Genomic DNA, 19,886 nt, shown 5'->3' with positions numbered 1-19,886 from the left:
AAATGTGGCTTAAAGTTCTCAAGCAACAGGTTTCTTTAAAACGTGAAGAAAAAAGCAAGTTTGTTTTTAACATAAACATTAGAAATAATAATAATTTAATCTGATTTCAACTCCTATAAACAAAAGCAAAAATCTTTATATATAATCTGAAGTCCAATTTCTCTAAAATTCTTAAAACATATACATGATTACATTTCATTATCAGTATTCTATTAGATATTAATTTCTTTCCCTATAAAGAGAGAGATTCCAGAAAAATTGTTTTGTCCTTTCTGATAGAATAAGCAAAATATTTGGGGAAGCACATCAGATGAACTTTCAAAGAAGAATGATTTACATAAAATGCCTTTCTTTTTTGTTACCTCACAGTGCTCTCGATAAAGACTTTGCAGTGATTTTATATCCTCAAAGGTAGTACCATCTGGCAGAGAAGAGATTTCAACTTCTCCAAACTCTGGAAGCACTCGAGATGCATCTGTTTCCATGACAACATAACAGCAGAAAGTTATTGTGATTGGTACCAATTACAGTTTAATTAGGAAACATTTAAGGATGATATAAAGAAATAAAGTCCAAAAGTCTTTCATACTTAATATATTTTAAAGTTGCAATAAAATTTTAAGCAAAAGGATATGTTAAATTATTCCTGACAGGTAGCAGATTAAAATGATTTCACATACATATTGTACATGTATTGTAGATTTTCAGAATATGACAGAATGAAGCAGAATATTCATGTCAGTATATAAGAGATTAATATTATTTAATAGTTTTTGTTTTGAGAAACTTGAATAGGTTTTGTATGGTCATGTATGTTAGGGTTTAGTAGACTCAGCAGCATATTTTTATTTGAAATTTACTAGATTTCCAACTATAGCCAACATGCGCTTTTAGTACTTCTCACAAATGTTTCCAAGAGATACACTGGTACGGGGGGTAAAAATGGACTGCCAATGGGGGGGGGGGGGGGGGGGGCACAATAAATGGAAGAGAAAATTCAAAAACATTCTAACTCTAGTCTAAGGTTCCCAATGATTTTAATAACAGCAAGGTTAGGCCAAAGGATGTGGTGCTTGGAAATCCCAACATATGAACTCAAAACTAAGTGTACAACTATTGCAATAACACATATAATCAGCTTTTTTTTTTTACCTTAGCAAATTACTACATCACCATTTGTTTCCACAACTGAGAAATTGACATGCTTAGCTACATCAATGAATGCACAAATTGCACATTTTTTAAACATGAACCCTGGACTTCTGGTTTTAACTATTTGTCTCTTTCCATTTATAACATTACAGTACACACTCAGTATGGATCACTCAATGGTTACACAACTGCATTGCAAAAATACAATCCCATTTTATGTGCATATTCAAAGAATTGGGAACCCAGTGGAAATTACTAATGTTTTAGGGCACAACTTTCAGTATGCATTTTTGTGTAAAACACTTCATGGCAATTGCATTGAAATATACTTTAAATACACTATGCAAATAGACTTTGCACATTTTTCCTTTTATACCTGTATGATGCACATTAAATATGGCATAAGTCTCACAATATAGAACATATAGCTTCTACGAGTATCTTTTTGTTCTGTTAACAGAGAGAGTTTTAAACAGGGCAACATAACTAAAAATAATTATTGTATTTGTATGAATTGATGGTCATGGCGATAATGGAGTTTATTTTATTTATTTATAGAACAGTATTACATATCTTTTCATACCTAAAAACTGCTGATGATGCTGACTTTGGGCAATTACAGTTTGTTCAGCAGATGTGCCTGTCTGTTGACCACTTCCTGTGAAACCATCTGCAACGCCATCCACTTTCTGCATAGGCTTGTACCTACAAAAATATCAAATACAAAATTATCCTTTCTGTTTACTTTTTCATAAGTGCAATATTACACTCTGTTCTGCCTGATATCTCAGTCTCAAAATAAAATTTTGCTAGCTCACACACAAGAAAAATAACAGCAGAATAATTGTAGTAAGGAAAGATAGAACATTGACAATGCATTATAAAATTCATAAAGCTGATATCACAGCACCACTACCAGTTTCTTGTAGAATTTAGATTAAAAACCTCAACCACTAAGACCTAAAACTGATTTACACTGAACAGAATCAAAATATTTCCCTTTCCAAATGACTTGTCTTCCCAGGAATCAAGTAGCTCAAAAAAATAAGGTTTCATCACCTTAAGAAGGGCCATACCACTATTTGGAGACAAAGGAATTGAAATAATTTTTTTAATGCAACAAACTCTTCTCATGAGCTCAGGAGGCCTGAGAAGACTACTCAGAGACTTAAACTCGTCATCAGTCAACTCACAAAAGCTTTTATAAAGTATAAAAAGGACAAAGATACAAGTAGGAATGCTGTTTTGGAGGATCAGATGTTAAAACCATCATGCTGACAGGCTGAAGATCCTGCCTGCCATCTCCAACACAACTGAGAATTAACTCTGCCCCAGCTCTTAATGGTAAGAACTTGGAAGCGTTGGCTTTCTGAAATAGCCTTGTAGCCAGGAGAAAGGAAAACTAGAGAAATCTCAGTGCAGAATACAGTATGTGTGACTTATCACTCAAGTTTGAAATTCCATTGTGCAGATTATAAAGCTTTATACTAACTTTAGAAATATGTCAACAGATTCCACTCTGGATATGCTGCTCTTGAGAAGCAGTTGAGTCAGCTGTGAGCATATTCTCATTTTGTTCCCATTAAACAGGAATGCCTTGTGTAACTACTTAGATTTTAGTTTACAAGAAAGCTCCCATAAGAAACATGCATCCAAGATTCTGTGCATTCCTGACATACATTTAACTATACAATAAACAGGATATACAAGAAGTATACTTTTCCAGAGAAGGCCTCTTGGACTGATTAACATAAAGCATAATAACATTAGGAATGCCAATACTTGGAAATAAAAACATCTGTTATCATCCTAATCTCCAGGAATTTTATATGAAGTTTGGTTATTGCAATAATAATACTGCTGGGACAGAGTAAAGAAGACAAAACCAGACTCTTCTCATTACTATCCAGTGACAGGATGAGAGGCAATGGGCACAAACCAAAATACAGGAAATTCCGCTGGGAGGAGTTGGGGGGGGGAACCAGGTAGAAGACTATTTGCACTTGGTCTTTTTTGTTTTTGTTTTGTTTTGTTTTTAGGCAATATTGGATGTTATTGTGAACCTTCAGTTTAGCCTGATAGAAAAATTGTGGCAAACTTTTTGGCGCTATTCTCCCTCTGCTCCAGCTGATGGCACTACTGTTACTGAAGTGAGGTCAGTACATGTCTCTACTGTTTATCATCATAATATAACAGCTGGTGTCAAATCAAAGAAATATACATATAGGCTAAGAGCCATTTTTGATATCAGTAGTTTTTCAGGTTAAATTTGTGTTGTCTGGTATTTGACATATAGGCTGTGGGTATATGTCAAGCTTCAGCATTGAAATGATTGTATATGTCTTCCCTTTTTTCCTTTGTTTGGATGACTAAAGTTAAGGTATCTTTTTGCAATATACTTCCCTATTCCTTTAAACTGAAAGGACCATTATCATCATACCTCTGCATAACTTATGGGCTGTAACAGAACTTTGGAGGCCATTTTTCCCATTTCATCTGAGCAAGTTAAAGAAGTTCTGTTGGATGTAATTGAGACATTTATAAAGTTTTTATTTAATAATAAATTTCAAAGTCCACTGTACTTATTTTATCTGTATATAAATGCACCTTCATTTATTTGTTTGCTACATTTGTTCACGCCAGCAATCTAAGTGAAATAGAAAGTCGACTTCCAAAAGGAAAGCTGATTACTCTGTGCAAAAATGAGTCTATTCTGAAATGGATGTGTAATTGTGACCATGTGATGTACCAGGCTTTGGTGGAGATTCTCATTCCTGATGTCCTTAGACCTATTCCTAGTAAGTTGAACATAGATAACATCCTGTAAGGTTGTGTTGTGTTGTGTTGTATGTGGTGGTGATTTTGTGCCTCACAAGAAACTTCCGTGAATGATTTGGAAGGATATAAAAGGTAGTGTGTCATCTTTCCTTAGTTCTGTTGAGTAGGAAGGTGTACTGAGAGTTAGTTGATGTATGCATTGTATTTAAAGAAAAGGAGACTGGGTATTTCACTGCGTTTAGGAAAGATGTTTTCAGGATATATTTCCCTATGAAAGATGCTTTTGTCACTGCAAATCATAAGTTTTTATTATTTTTAAGATAAAAATGTGTTCCTTTACACAGACGCTCTAGTCTACCTGACAGATGTGAATGCACTATGGCCCTGAGCCAGAGTCTATTGATGTCAGTCAGTCTTTCCACTGACTTCAGTAGGCTTTCGTTTAAGGCTTTATATATAAAACCTCTAGTTATTCTATTCTTTGTAATTTCATTTTTGGATACTTAAACATTTGTCTTATCAATGGCTGCTAAGATCAGTAACTTATCAGGTTTGATGCCTATTAAACCAACATAACATTGTCAATCTCTTTTAGTCTTGTTTATTATTCCAGTCTACTATACTTTCTGTCCTATGTCCAGTGTGAAGGACTCAGCAACTGAATGTAGTATTATGGCCAACTGACCATTATCAGGAATATAGCTTTGTTTTCAAAGTTGATTTTAATAGTATCCATTGTTGCTCAAGCATTTTATTTTTTATGGCTGCTTTTGGTAGTGAATGAATTTAAATTGGTTTCTGGGAAAGTTAAATTCCTTCCTAAAGCATTTATTGCATCATGTATGTTGTGTTAAATATTAAGAAATTTCCTATTAACAATCCAGTATAATCCTTGTAATTACTAAGTTTTATATCCTTTCTATGAACCAAACAATAGTCACTTTATAAAGTTGGGTTAATAGTTTAAGACATAGAGCCTCAACTATCCTTATAGCTAACAAAGCTATTTTTGATAGTGTAAATTACAGCTTCTGCCATGGTGATTTCAGCTGTAATTACAGAATAGTTGAGGTTGGAAGGGAACTCTGGAGATCTAGTCCAACCCCCCTGCTCAAAGCAGGGTCACATAGAGCCAGGTTGCCCAGGATTGTGTCCAGGCAGCTTTTGAATATCTCCAAGGATGGAGACTCCACAATCTCTCTGGGCAACCTGGTCCAGTGTTTGACTTCCCTCCCAGTAAAAAACTTTTTTTCTTATGTTTAAGCGGAATTTCCTGTATTGAGTTTGTGCCCATTGCCTCTCATCCTGTCACTGGGCACCACTGAAAAGAGTCTGGCTCTGTCTTATTACTCCCTACCATCAGGTATTTAAACGCGTTGATAAGATTCTCCCGAGCCTTCTCTTCTCGAGGCTAAACAATCCCAGCTCTCTTGGCCTCACCCTCCTATGTCAGATGCTCCAGTCCCTTAATCATTGCAATGGCCCTTTGCTGGCCTCGCTCCAGTAGCTCCATGTCTCTCTTGTATTGGGGAGCCCAGAACTGGACACAGCACTCCAGGTGTGGCCTCACTAGAGCTGAAGAGAGGGGGAGGAGCACCTCCCTCAACCTGCTGGCAATGCTCTGCCTAATGCAGACCAGGATGCTGTTGGCCTTCTTTGCCACAAGGGTGCATTTCTGGCTCACGGTCAACTTGTCCACCAGGACCCTCTGGGTCTGGCCAAGATGCTTTCCAGCTGGTCAATCCCCAGTGTGTTCTGGTGCATGTGGTTATTCCTCCCCGTGCAGGACATGGCCTTTCCCTTCGCTGGACTGCATGAGGTTCCTCTCTGACCACTTCTCAAGGTTGTTGAAGTCCCTCTGAGTAGCAACCCTGCCCTCCAGTGTATCAACTACCCCCCCCCCCCCAATTTGGTATCATCTGCAAACTTGTAGAGTACACGCTCCATCCTGTCATCTAGGTCATTAATGAAGTTGTTAAACAGTACTGGCCCCAGTATCGACCCCTGGGGTACACCACTAGTGACTGGCCTCCAGCTGGACTTTATGCCACTGATCACAACCCTTTGAGTCCAGCAATCCACCTCATGGTCCACTTACCTAGATGGTACTTCATCACTTTGTCTGTGAGGATGTTATGGGAGTGTCAGGGCCCTGAGTGCACTTATAGGCCTTAATGGCCCTCACCAGCCTTACCTGGAGCCACCACCCACACCCTCTGCCCATGGGCCCAGGAGCCCCTTTTAAGCTTAGGCCTTCAGTCCCTGCCTGAGCTATGTTGTAGGAGTACTGGTCTCCAGCTCAACCACAGCCATGCCTGTGCCTGGCCATAGACCCCATTGATCTAGACCCCAACTGGCTTCCTGGCTTGACCTTGGACCTGCCTTGTCACTATGGACCTGCCCAGCCGATCATTAGACTATGTCTGACCCTTGTTATCCTCACCAGACCTGATTCTGACCTGCAGATTGACTTGCCAGCTTGACCTCGGGCCTGCCTCATCACCATGAACTTGCCTCATGATCTGGACTCTTGGTTGAACCTGGCTACCATCTCTGGGTGTGTCCTGCTTGCCTTGCTCAGGTACTGTGGGACCGGGCCCTGGCTGCTGAGGCCCCTGCCCTGCGTATCATCTTGCTCAGCTCCTAGCTCCCCATCCCTTAGGGAGTAGCCGGCCCTTGCTGCTCCCTGACAGGGAGACAGTGTTGAAAGCCTTGCTAAAGTCAATATAAACAACATCCATTGTCCACTCTCCTCTCATCTACTGAGCTAGCCATCTCATTGTAGATGACTATCAGGTTGGTCAAGCATGATTTCCCCTTCATAAATCCATGCTGACTACTCCCAATCACCTTCTTGTCCTTCATATGTTTGGAAATGGTTTCCAGGATTATTTGCTCCATCACCTTCTCAGGGATCGAGGTGAAGGTGACTGGCCTGTAGTTCCCCGCATCCTCCTTCTTGCCCTTCTTGAAGATAGGAGTGACATTTGCTTTCTACTAGTCCTCAGGAATCTCTCCCGATCACCATGACCTTTCAAAGATAATCGAGTGGCCTCGCAACGACATTGGTCAGCTCCCTCAGCAATCATGGGTGCATCCCATCAGGTCCCATGGCCTTATGTCCAGTTTTTGTTTGTTTGTTTGTTTTTTAAAGTGTTCCCTGACTTGATCCTCCTCTACTGAGGGCAAGTCTTCCTTGCTCCAGACTTTCCCACTGGTCTCAGGGGCCTGGGATTCCTGAAGGCTGGTCTTAACAGTAAAGACTGAGGCAAAGGCATTCAGTACCTCTGCCTTTTCTGTGTCCTTTGTCACCAGGGCCCCAGCCACATTCAGCAGTGGGCCCACATTTTCCCTAGTCTTCCTTTTGCTGCTGATATACCTATAGATGCCCTTCTTGCTGCCCTTCACATCCCTCCCACCACCTTCAGAGGGGCTTTGGCTTTCCTAACCCCATCCCTGCATGCTCACGCAGTGTCTCTATATTCCTCCTGGCTCCTCTGACCCTGCTTCCAACTCTTGTACGCTTCCTCTTTATGTTTGAGTTCAGTCAGGAGCTCCTTGTTCATCCATGCAGGCCTCCTGCCCCCTTTGCTTGATTTCTTGCTTGTTGGGATGGACCAATCTTGAGTCTGGAGGAGGTGATCCTTGAACATCAACCAGCTTTCCAGGACCCTTCTTCTCTCCAGGACTGCCCCCCCCTCCCCCCCCCCCCCCCCCCGGATTCTCCCAAGCAGATCCCTGAAGAGGCCAAAGTCTGCTCTGCTGAAGTCCAGGGTTTTGATACATCAGTTCTTGCCAGGAGGAGGAAATCAATGCCAAGCTGAACCCAATCATAAGCTGTCTTATAAGCAGCATGTATATAAAATGATATAATAATGAAAGTGAGCAACAGAATTCGGAATCCAAAACTATTAATTTTTTTCAGCTTGTGGGAAAATAACCCAAGACTGCCAAGAAGTGTCTGTTCAAAAGAACTGCATTACATTTTACTTTTGTTATCACTTTTTGCAAACTTATGACTTCTCAGATATGTGTTCTCTCATGTCTACTGATATCAGACTTCACTGACATCAATTGCAGATCTGAGAAACCTTTATCTTTCACCAAAAGAGAAGTTAAACAATTTGCATTAGAGGTTGAACTTTGACAAGTAAATGAGGCCAGGTAAGTCTCCAAGAACTAGAAATATGAACAAGTATTCTCATTTATTTAACACTTTACCTCTGTTTCTGCTGCATGGGTTGTTGTCTCATAGCCATATATTGCATGTCCTCTTGTAGCCGATTAAGGGGTGAATCTGGCTTGACACGAATTCCGTAATAATGATATTTGGAGTTCCCCCTTTATGAAAGAACAAGCATTAGAAGAACAAAAATAACATTAGTTATATACACATTATACTCACTTTACGGTTTATCTTGATTGGAAAAATAGTACATACAAATTAGGCTTGACCCTCCTCTCACACCAGTATAACACTGGTATAACTCCACCAGCTTCTGGGAATCAATTTAACTATATTTTCCAACACTTTACCATTGGACTCCACTTAAATAGAATATGGAAAGTGAAACCCAAATGTTATATGTAGTCATGGGAAATAAAACAATTCTGTAAATGAGGTATGCTTGTGAATGAGTGAGGGTGTGTGTATGTTTCACTAGTAAACGTCTGTTCTTCCTCTCCAGCTGATCAGGACTGGATTGGGCTATCAGCGTTCATGTTTGAGTGCTGTTGGTGTTTATGTGGGTGCTGGTAAAGGCACTGCTCTGTGTTAGTCTGTGTGGCTGGTCGTGTTTGTGTCATGTGTGTGTTTATCTGCATCTTTGAAACACATGTTCAATCTCCCTACTAGCTGGACATGCAAAGGGAACAGCAGCAGCTGCATCCATTGGCCTGCGATGGGAGATCTCCTGGGTCTAAGAGTGCACAGGATTTGGCTTCAGCAGACCAGGAAGGAGGACTCCTCTGGGTCCGCTGGATTTTGTAACTCCCTTAACAGTAAGGTTTAAATATATTTTTTCCCTGTTGTTTAGGAAATAACATAAAAGCTTCATGTTCACAATTATTGATATTTTCTATTATACTTTAAGATTTCATTAACACAAACCTGGTTCCCAGTCTTCTGGTCCGTAATCCCATGAAAATTGACCGTATGAGTTTTCCAAAGGAGGCAGCATTAACTGGATCCAACTTGTGCTCCTGACAATGTCGTAAGTAATGGTTGTAAAGGGTACTTCTGGGAAGGCTCACTCCTTCTGCGGTTTCATAGTTGTCTAAAAGCCATTGGAGCTATATCAAATATGAAAATGAAGTAAATTCAGTATTACTCTACTAAAAAAAAAATCTTAACTGTACAACACAAATCTCCAATATTTTTAAGACTACTCTTAAGGCCTATTAAACAGTGACTTTGTTTTTCAAGCAAATGTAATCTCTTTAAATATCTTTACATACTAGATATGCCATGATGCCTTAGTATCTTTTTAGAATTACAAGGAAATAACACAACTCATTGCACTTGTGACCTCAGATAGCTCCACTTCTAAAAATATTTCAAATTCAGTACCACACGTTAACATTTTATAAAGTTATTTATACCTTGGAGACAAATTGCTGGAACTCCAAAGAAATAAAATAAAATAAACTGCTTGGATTAACAGGAGTTAACTAACACATTTATAGCCCTGGAATGTTATACTATTTCTCTTCACTTGAAAATAAATAAATAAAATCCTTCATTTAACTGAGTAGGGTTTATTTTCTTTCAAATACAAAGAAGAAACTATCAAATATAAGGTATTACTTATGTAACTAGCAATCTAAATGACACTAAAAATCTGTAAACTATTTTGGGCCCAATCCCTTTTTGTTGTAGCCTGTTTGCCTTTCACTTTGAAGAAGAACAGAATTAGATCCTGTGAAAAGCATTGTTTGTTTGTTTGTTTTGGGGGGGGGGGGGAGTCCTCCAGGTAATTAACTTAGCATTTTGGTGAGTAATTTTGGAAGCATTTAAGAAAACAGTTTCTAATACACCATCATACCTTATGCATTGCATACACTCAAATATCTAGAACAAATACTCACTAACATACACACAAAACCCAAGTAAAAGAGTCACTTTAATGCCAGATTTAACAGCATAGGAGAATGACAGAATAAAACAGATTTTTTTTTAAATAGTGCTCATCCTTAAATTCCATGGTTCAGTTTTTTTTGAGATGCTAAATTTTACTTAGCTCCCCCCCCATGGTTTCATGTCCTTGGAATTTCCCTTCAATTTCAGCTTGAATTCAGCTTCAATTTAGTCCATCAAAGCAATTAATATGACAAAAATATAAATGTTTAAACTACGGTAAAAGATATACAAGGCTTATGTGTTATTTAGTACGTTACTCTGCAGGGTTATATATTTAATAGAGCACTAAACAAATTCTGTTCCACCAATGTTTGATGTAATTTGTCATTTAAAGGATGCGAATATTAATATTTTAATGTGCATTACTCATGAAATAACTTTCCACTCTGACCTCTTCTTTATTGCAAAACTACTAAAATTTAGATTATAATGAATATATTGGATGTACAGCTGTTTTAGTTGATTGTGAGCAATTTACCAAGCATAATAAAAATGCAAAAAGTTTACTCTAAACCTTTCAAACACCATCTTCATGTTTGCTTTTTAACAGAAAACATCACCATAACTCTTGTGCTTAGATTTCTAAACAAGAGCTCTAGGCAAAGATGCAGGAGAAGCAAGATCTAAATGGTTCCAAGATGTAAAATAGCTCAATTCATAGATGATGTTGCACTTTAAATAGACTTAACAAAAGCACAGTTCATCATCCTTATATCAACTTATAGATATAAAAACATTATTAAAAGTGTCTTAACATTCACAAATGTTGAGCAGTTACGATTCTGAAATAAAGCCTAAGAAAAATATCATCGTAAACTTTAACCTTTACCTGAGTGTATTAACAAAACTATTTCACTAACTGTCTAAGCATATCGTAATTATATCTTTCAACCTTTGCATTTCATCTATACTAATTAGATTATGTAATGTGAACTATTCCTATTCCCCCCGCAGGAAAAAATGTATTGACAGACAAAGAAAATTATTTCCTAATTAACTTCTAAATGTAGCATCAGAGTTTTTCCAGATGAATTATAATTTATTAGGATTCATTTAAGTGCACTTTATTAATGATCTACATTTCTGACAGATTATTTCAACCATCCTTTGGCATTAGCCAACACTGGGAAAGCAAAACCCAAGATAAGTACAAAATAAAGATTTTTTTGCTCTAGGGTGAATGTATTTCAATAACAAAAGCTGGAAGTGATTACTTGCTAGGTTACAGCCTGGAAGGAAGAGTGCCAATAGCTGAATATCATTAAAAAAGGTAAATAATCTGCAGACATTATAAAGCTATTGTGAACAACCTTAAAAATATTTTTTCCATGCAGAATCTAATTCTAAAATTGATACGTCCAGACTTTTAATCCTGGCTTGTTGGAGATATATATAAAATTAACAACATTTTAAGATGGAACGGTATGAAATGCTTACATGGAATGGGTAAATTGACTCCAACAAAACTTCAGTGTTTATAAAACATTAGATTATAAATTAACTAGGCAAGTCAATCTCGTGCAGAAAGAAATCAGGAAAGGAAAAAGTAGAGGAGAAATGAAAAGTTAATTAAAATGAACAAGCATTAACTTAAGCAACAAAACTCCAGAGAGTCTAACAGAGATATAGTGCTGTAGAAAGCCAAAGTGTCGAACCAATATTTTCTAGAGCTAAAGATTTTTGTCACAGATTAACATATCATTTGCAGTGTGAAAGGTAATACTATTTAAATATGAAGGAATTCTACTCTAAAACCTTTAAAAATCAGTTGTTTTAATAAATATCAAATTAGAGCCCTGTAAAACAAAATGAAGAGCTGTTTAAGGAAGAAGAAAAGACTAAAACTGTATTTACTGTCCTTATTTGAGTCACAGTCCAATAAATATTCCTTTAAAAATAGGGAAATCATCTGATAAGTTTGAGCTGGGTTCCAATTTCTTCCAAAAGGACTGAGGCTAGGAAAGAACAATTATTACAGTAAGATGCACGGAGGTTTTTTTTCCCCACAGAATCAACAGTACATCCCTCTGTCTTTCAATAGTTTTTGAAAATACCTCAAAAGAGTTAAGAAGGAAACATCAGGATAAGACTAGCATAACAGAGATGAAAGTTTCATTATTAGGAAGATATTTTAACAAATGCATAACACAGGAAATAGGGGAATACAGTTTTCTAATGTAAAGAAGCTTATCTTCTAATTCTTATTGTTTTCAATACCAAGATTCTGGACTTTTTTTTTATTAGAGTCAAGGCAAACTTCTCAATTATTTGTATTTCTAAGTTTTAAGACAGATTTCTGATATTTTGCCAAAAAATACAGTCCATTTAACCATGATGTTAAAATATTTTTTAATATATTTCTAGATTGTCTTAGCATCAAAACAATTATTTTATAAACATACACAATGATCTAAAAGTACTTCATATTCTACAGAATTCAAATTTCCCTCACCCAATTTTAGCATTTTCTAAGAAAAGTAAGTTCTCTTCCAAAAAAATTTTACTGCCTCCTGCTGCCTTTTTCTACCATGATGGGAAACTTTGACAAAACAATTTTGTTTTTCACCTCCAGATTACCATATTCTTAGAGAAAGAAGGGGGGGGGGGGTCCAAATCAAAACAAGTGCATGTTTTCATTTCTGAATGATAGCCTCTACCAAATATACTCATACATTCATAAATCAATGTTCACCTTTCTGTGGTAAAAGGAATACAAGAATCTGAAAAATATATGTTAACATTGATTAGTAAGGCTGAGAAGCAAAAAGGAGGCAGTATGTATAGAAACTTAGCGCCATTTAAAAAAAAAACAAAGCTAGTTATACCAACTGAAGGAAAAACCATGTTTAAGTTATATTTCAAGAAATATAATTTAAGTTTTTAAACAAATTTAAAAAAACAAATTGAAGATTAAACTTTGAGGCTTTCTCCTTTACTTAAAAATTACATTTAATGGCTTTACCACTATATTTGGAAACTATCTTTTTATGCAAACATCTTTGGCTTTCTCTTATGGAAAATTTGTAACTACAGGATTTTCAAAGCAAGAGGCAGATGAATAAAACATATTTCAGACTAACAGATTGTTTTAAGTTTCTTAGCTTATCCTATAGGTCTTCAGAATTCTTATGTCATCTTATAACAACCATTCAGAATAATTGAAAGATTTAAAAAGTAATCTAAATATCGTTATTTATTCAAGCTGTGTGCTGCTTCTTTCTCCCTTTACATGCTCCTGAATCATTATATAGGGTACACAAATTGTAGACAAATAGAATAATTAAGAATTATCTGATTATTTTTACATTTACATTAGGACCTGCAGAACAGACAAATGTGTTAAGCTGTGTTAACACAATACAGAACCTAAAAAACAGATGCACTCTACAATATAACATGATACTTAACCTGACAAAATCTAGCCATGGAAGATGTAGTATAAGATTACAAGCAATTAAAATGGAAAGATTAAAAGCAAAAAAGTAGCAGTAAATTAAAACAAACATTTAGAGACAGACTAAGCATGCAGAACAAGCAAGAGATTAGCTTTCACGAAGAAGAGACAACTTACATGGCTGTTGAGAAGAGAGCTTCTGTGAGTGGAAAGACCATCAGACTTTTGCAGTGTCTCAATCGCCATTTCAATCTGATAATAGATGTCATTAAAAAAGGACTCAAGACAAGATAGTAAAAAAGGCTGATCGGAGAAATTCTTATGGATTGTCTAAAATTCAATGGAAATATCTAGTTCAGTCCTGGCTAAGGGATACATTCTACTGAAAGGCCTCATCCTGAAGTCCCCATGAAGGCAAACCTCCCCAATGAAGTCAGGGAGGCATTTTGCTTGGATGTATACTGCAGGACCCCACCTTCAAAGTCCAATTTACCTTCCTCCCTGCTCAGGAAATAGAAGAAATGGATTTACCTGTAAGCTGCACTGCAAACAGAAAAAATGACTGAACAATAATATTTTTAATTAAAAAAAATAAAAATCCCAGAACAAATCATTAAGAAAGGCCTCAGCATTTTTTCCTCCAAGTATGTGAGAAAAACCTGTGCACAGTTTGAACCCAGGAATGTGAATTAGAAACAAAATTTCTGCTCTCTACAATCATAGAGTGAAATCCCAACCCTAAAATAATTCAGTAGGTTTTCTGCCATTAGTTTCAATTGGACAGCCTGTCAGAACATTCTTTGAATATCCACAGCTCTCAAAGACTCAAAGAATAATTGTCTTTTAAAAGAAAAAGTATTATATACCACTAATTATACAGTAGTATTACTCCTAATACAAATGCGTAAATATAACCTACCCATACCCATTCCCATTCTTTTCCCCGTATATTAATACATCTTTTGATTATTTCTGTAATGACAGCAATAAAAATAAAATTATAATCTAACTGTATTTTAACTGCAGAGCTAGAATAGCAAAAACATTTAAAATGATAGAGAAAATGGGATGTACAGTAAAAGGCAGCACATAATTAGCCATGTTAAATGGAAAAAACCAAAAACAATGGAAAAAGCCATCTGTACATTTAAAACCACTTATTCTCCCTGTAGGCAGTTTTTAAATGAGCCCTCCCTATCCTAATTACTACAGTACTATCCAAAGAGCTTATGCTGATAAATTACACTACTAAAATAAATATTTCATTGAGATGAGTGTTTGTGACCTGTTCAGAGAACCAATCTTTTAAAAAAGTAAATTAAAGTAAGATATATATATATATTTAAAAGAAGAAACAGTTCCCTGCTTTGTCTCACAGCATAGCAGCACAAACAGTTGAGGGAACAAGGCACTGGGGAAAATGCCACTGAAGACAATATATCTGTGGCCACAGATCCATAGATTTTAAAAACAGACATCTTAAGGATTTTAAAAGCATTATGATCAGCTGGTCTGATTTTCCGCATAATGTAAGCCAAGAAGTGTTCATTAATGCTAAAACTCACCATTATTTTATCAATCTCATGAAGTCTTACTGAACTAGAGCAGATCTTTCAGAAAGATATCTGATCTATATTTAAAGTGATGGGTATTCACCATATTCTAGTGTAAGCTGTTCTAATATTAATTATTTTTATTATTAAATATTTTGTGCATTATTTCTAGTCTAAATTTTGATGGGGTGAACTTTCAGCTTTACCTGCTAAGTAAATATCTCTTCACTATCAGAAACCTTTTTCTATGCAGGCACTTAACAACCACTGACAAATCATCTCTGAACCTTCTCTAGAACGTAAATAAAATAGGCTTAACTTGAAAGTAGACTTTTCCAGACAGTGACTCATTCATCTTTCTCCTGTTGAAAACTTCCAGCAACTTCTAGGTTCTCTCTCATTCCAATGTATTTTCTCTTTAAAAAGCTCAAGCTTTCAGTAGGCTTGGGTCCCCAGGCTTTCGAGATGTTCTATGTGAAACAGGCCCCTGCATGTGTGGGGATTACCAGCTACTTAATGGAAAGTTATTCATGTGCAGAATCTGTTCTTTCAAGCTTTTAAGTTCAAAGTTAGGGCCAGGGACTTAAACTTAGGTTCTGGGAAAAAAAATGAGCATGAACTTAAGTACACCTCTATTCAGAGCATCATTTAAGAGTATATCCCAAAATAAATAGGGATTATCCTGAACAATGATTTATTTTTTTTAATTGCAGCCTTGACATTCCAGGAAAAAATTTATGAAAATAAATTTAACATTTAAAATCATATTCTGCACACATACAGAAAAATGAATTGTATTCCTTACATTTCTAAGAATAAGAGGTCAAAAATTCCAGGCATATTTATAACTGGAGTGCTAAGTGATGAAAAAAACTTACACATACAGTTACTTGAATGTGTGATCAGTCATACATTTCTTCTTCTTAAGATACTAATTCAATATGGAAAACCATCATCTATTAAAACATCTTGACTGATAAATGAAACATAGACCATAATTCCCACAGCAACCCCAACCAAATCACATTAAACATATCTGCATTACTAATATTGGGGTTGGTACTGGGTCCAATACTGTTTAACCTCTTCATTAATGACCTGGCTGAAGGGACAGAGTGCACCCTCAGCAAGCTTGCAGATGATACAAAACTGGGAGGAGTGGCTGAGACACCAGAGGGCTGTGCTGCCATGCAGAGGGACCTCGACAGGCTGGACAGGTGGGCAGAGAGGAACCTCATGCAGTGCCACAAAGGGAAGTGCAGGGTCCTGCACCTGGGGAAGAATAACCCCATGCACCAGTACAGGCTGGGGGCTGACCTGTTGGAAAGCAGCTCTGCAGAGAAGGACCTGGGGGGTCCTGGTGGACACCAAGTTGACCATGAGCCAGCAATGTGCCCCTGTGGCCAAGAAGGCCAATGGTATCCTGGGTTGCATTAGGAAGAGCATTGCCAACAGGTTGAGGGAGGTGATCCTCCCCCTCTCCTCAGCCCTGGTGAGGCTGCATCTGGAGTGCTGTGTCCAGTTCTGGGCTCCCCAATACCAGAGAGACATGGAGCTACTGGAGCGAGGCCAGCGAAGGGCTACTAAGATGATTAAGGGACTGGAGCATCTCTCATGTGAGGAAAGGCTGAGAGCGCTGGGCCTGTTCAGCCTGGAGAAGAGAAGGCTCAGGGGGGATCTTATCAAGGTGTATAAGTATCTGAAGGGAAGGTGCAAAGAGGATGGGGGCCAGACTCTTTTCAGTGGTGCCCAGTGACAGGACGAGAGGCAACGGGCACAACCTGGAACACAGGCAGTTCCATCTGAACATGAGGAAAAACTTCTTTACTGTGAGGGTGACAGAGCACTGGACCAGGTTGCCCAGAGAGGTTGTGGAGTCTCCTTCCTTGGAGATATTCAAAAGCTGCCTGGACACGGTCCTGAGCAACCTGCTCTAGGTGACCCTGCTTGAGCAGGGGGGTTGGACTAGATGATCTCCAGAGGTCCCTTCCAACCTCAACTATTCTGTGATTCTGCATGTATATAATTATCAGCGTACATATTAATATAAACATGGGGGGGCTAAATTACAGCATGATAATTATGGAAATTGTGAATTTAGTCTTCATCAGTTCACTCAGTTTGCCACCTAAAATATTTTCTTATCTGCCATAATCATTAACGGTTAAGAAGGGTACAATTTTTCTGTGGTTAATAAATTCAAAATTGATTATTGTACATGCCACCTAAATCCTACAATGATCTGTCTTTATATAATCTAGCAATTTGAAACTTATTAACTGTTCCTGTTAGTTTAACTCTTATTGTCCATTAATATTTTATCAGATGAGCATATACATTAACATCTCAGATGCATATATATAGCTACGATACCTAACTATTCCAAATTCACTGAAAAATTGCCTTCCTAAGAGCCAATGGCAAAGAAATGTTACTGTCTTCATGATTGAAGTAATTAATACAAAATACTTAAATTGTTCTGAGGTGGTCAGGACATAAGAGAAAAAATTCCTCAGAAGTTTAAGGTCTAAGGTACTGAAGTTAAAGATAATGAATTGGAGGATGTCCATGTTATCTGTTTGCATCTATAAACTGGATAAACTTTTCACTGACAATAAAACAGGCTGCTAGTGATATCTTAAATTTCAATGCATTTGCTGCCTCATGTCCAAAAAAGTCCTTGTGTCTCTATGCGCAGGCACCTACTATTCACAAAGCCTTTTAAGCTCCATCTGCTTCCAAAACATTGCCATTTTAAGCTTTAAACCAAGAAAAAATTCATCAAACATACTAGAAAAATTAAATTCAGTACAGCTAGATAAGCCTTGGGTACTAGTGATAACTGTGCTTGCTGTTATATATTTTCCTTACAACAATAAACTTTCTCATTGACAATCCTAAAACAAGGTCTATACACATCACCATAATAACGAAGTTTTACATGATAAATGGATGAGAACTCCAGAGTATCTAAAAACATGTGGCTTACACTCTTTTAGGGTGCCACAAAGCTGCATTAATTCTGGTGGCTTCCACTTCTATTTCAAAACAGAGCATTCATGCAAATGGTACTGTCCTCTGAAGAGGCACTCATGCCAGAGGGTTGAACTGGGCAGACAAGCTTGCCTAGAAACAGAGAGACTTGAAAATGAAGCATCAGCAATCACGTAAAGAGAACTCACAGGCTTACTCACATGTAAAGAGCACTCACTTTTACAGCCAGAAGAATTTGAAAGAGTCTCTTCAAACTCCTCACAACAAACAAAGCAGCTTTAGTAGAGCTTTTAATAGGTTATATAGAATTTTGCTCAAGAGAATGAAAAAGTAATTGGAAGGTAGGAAAAAAGCAATTATTTTAAGTCTTCCAGAAAAAAAGTTTTGTACATATATAGAAAAAAAAATAGAAAGATGTAAAATATGTCCGATACTTTATATATGCCAACTTTAAAAGAATACAGACAAGCTTTAAAAGTGTAGTATTTTTCCCTAAATTGATTCATTACATTTTATTATAAAATAAACACAACATCATAGTTAAATATGCAGAACAGAGAACATCTGGGGCCAACATATGGAGCAGAAGCATACATAACATCCATGACTTGGTAAAAATCCAAGATGTTTGGAGTTTATCAGATGACTTCCTCCTCCCTAAGTTTTCAAATGACAATTCATTGTCCATTTTTATCTTCCTTGCTGGATGTTTCAAAAGGATGGTTGGATTAACCAATTCCACTCTCTTTTCCTTTGTATCCAACTCCTTTTTATAAATCAATCATTAGTTTGTATACTTCACCTTTCTCATATACTTCTTAAGATTTTAGACTACTGAGCTGCTCTGTGATTGTTTCTCCCACATTTGGTACAGACTCAAAAATCCTCCCAAAACCTTGTCAAGCTTACTTAAGGCACACTCCACCAAATTACCAAGAACACATAGCAACAGTCATACATTTCCCCAAGAGTTAGTCCCATAAGGAAATCAGAATTGTAAAACTAAAAAGAAATTTCAGTTCAGATTATTATTAAAAAAAAATCTAAAAAATTTATGGCAAGACAGAATTGGGGAGAGGTGACTTGGCACTTTTAGAATAAACTGGCTATTTAATTACACACACAAGAACCCACTCATCTAGAAAAGGGCTGCCACCATGCCACTGAGAACTGGACTGTTATGATAGCAGTCTGCGGCTAGTCATGTTCAACCTAGCTTACACATTTTCACAGAAAAGAAAAGGAATGGATAGAAATTCACCTCAGGGATTCAGAGGTATCTCATATATCAAATTTTGAATACCTCAGGAACAAAAAAAAGTCATTGTGTTCTTTTGGCCAATCAGGAACAAGAAAATGATTGTGTTCCTTTGGCCAATTTTTAATAAATGGAACAATATATGGGAATATATTTTAATTCCAACAACATTCCAACTTGATTTCTGATATATTTCTCTACTTGCAATTATTAAATTAATTACATCAGTTTTCCATAAGAGTTATTTCAGAAACAATTTGTTTATAATTAATACACTAAATATAATGTGCTCATCTGCTTATGTTGCTTATTTCTCTCTAGCTTTCAGCTATTAGCTTTTGTTGTGTTCTCTGCTAAATTAAAAAGCGCTGTAGCACCTCCTGGGGTACGTATCTGCAATGACCCCTCTTGCCTAGCAGGGGAGCTCTGGGCAGAGGCACCTGCCCTGCCACGAGCCAGTGCATCCAGGCACCCGGAGCCCTGCTGGGCTCCCATGGCAGGTGGCTGCATGTTTTGTCCCCCTGAGAAGGGCTCCAGCCTTCTTGGAGAGGCCCCAAAGATCCAGGAAGGAGAGGACAAGAGATTTTTGCTCTTGCTGATTTGACAACTGCTTTAGAC

At 37.2% G+C, this 19,886-nt stretch overlaps 1 protein-coding gene across 4 annotated transcripts in view; it reads right to left on the bottom strand.

Moving 5' to 3' along the window:
• Positions 1–19,886, bottom strand: part of LOC135324161 (transcription factor RFX3-like) — a 64,373-nt gene that overhangs the window by 23,510 nt on the left and 20,977 nt on the right. For 3 of the 4 annotated variants that reach the window (XM_064499785.1, XM_064499787.1, XM_064499788.1), the window contains 5 exons: positions 13,641–13,715; positions 9,041–9,222; positions 8,152–8,271; positions 1,736–1,857; positions 363–475 (listed from right to left, as the gene is read on the bottom strand). In XM_064499785.1, the coding sequence (XP_064355855.1) occupies positions 363–475; positions 1,736–1,857; positions 8,152–8,271; positions 9,041–9,222; positions 13,641–13,715 (612 nt within the window). The remainder of the gene's footprint in view (positions 1–362; positions 476–1,735; positions 1,858–8,151; positions 8,272–9,040; positions 9,223–13,640; positions 13,716–19,886) is intronic. The other variant, XM_064499786.1, reaches the window with a different exon arrangement.

Source organism: Dromaius novaehollandiae, chromosome W (genome assembly GCF_036370855.1).
Source record: "Dromaius novaehollandiae isolate bDroNov1 chromosome W, bDroNov1.hap1, whole genome shotgun sequence".
Classification (NCBI taxonomy): Eukaryota; Metazoa; Chordata; class Aves; order Casuariiformes; family Dromaiidae; genus Dromaius; species Dromaius novaehollandiae.
This window is presented reverse-complemented; position numbering and strand designations above follow the sequence as displayed.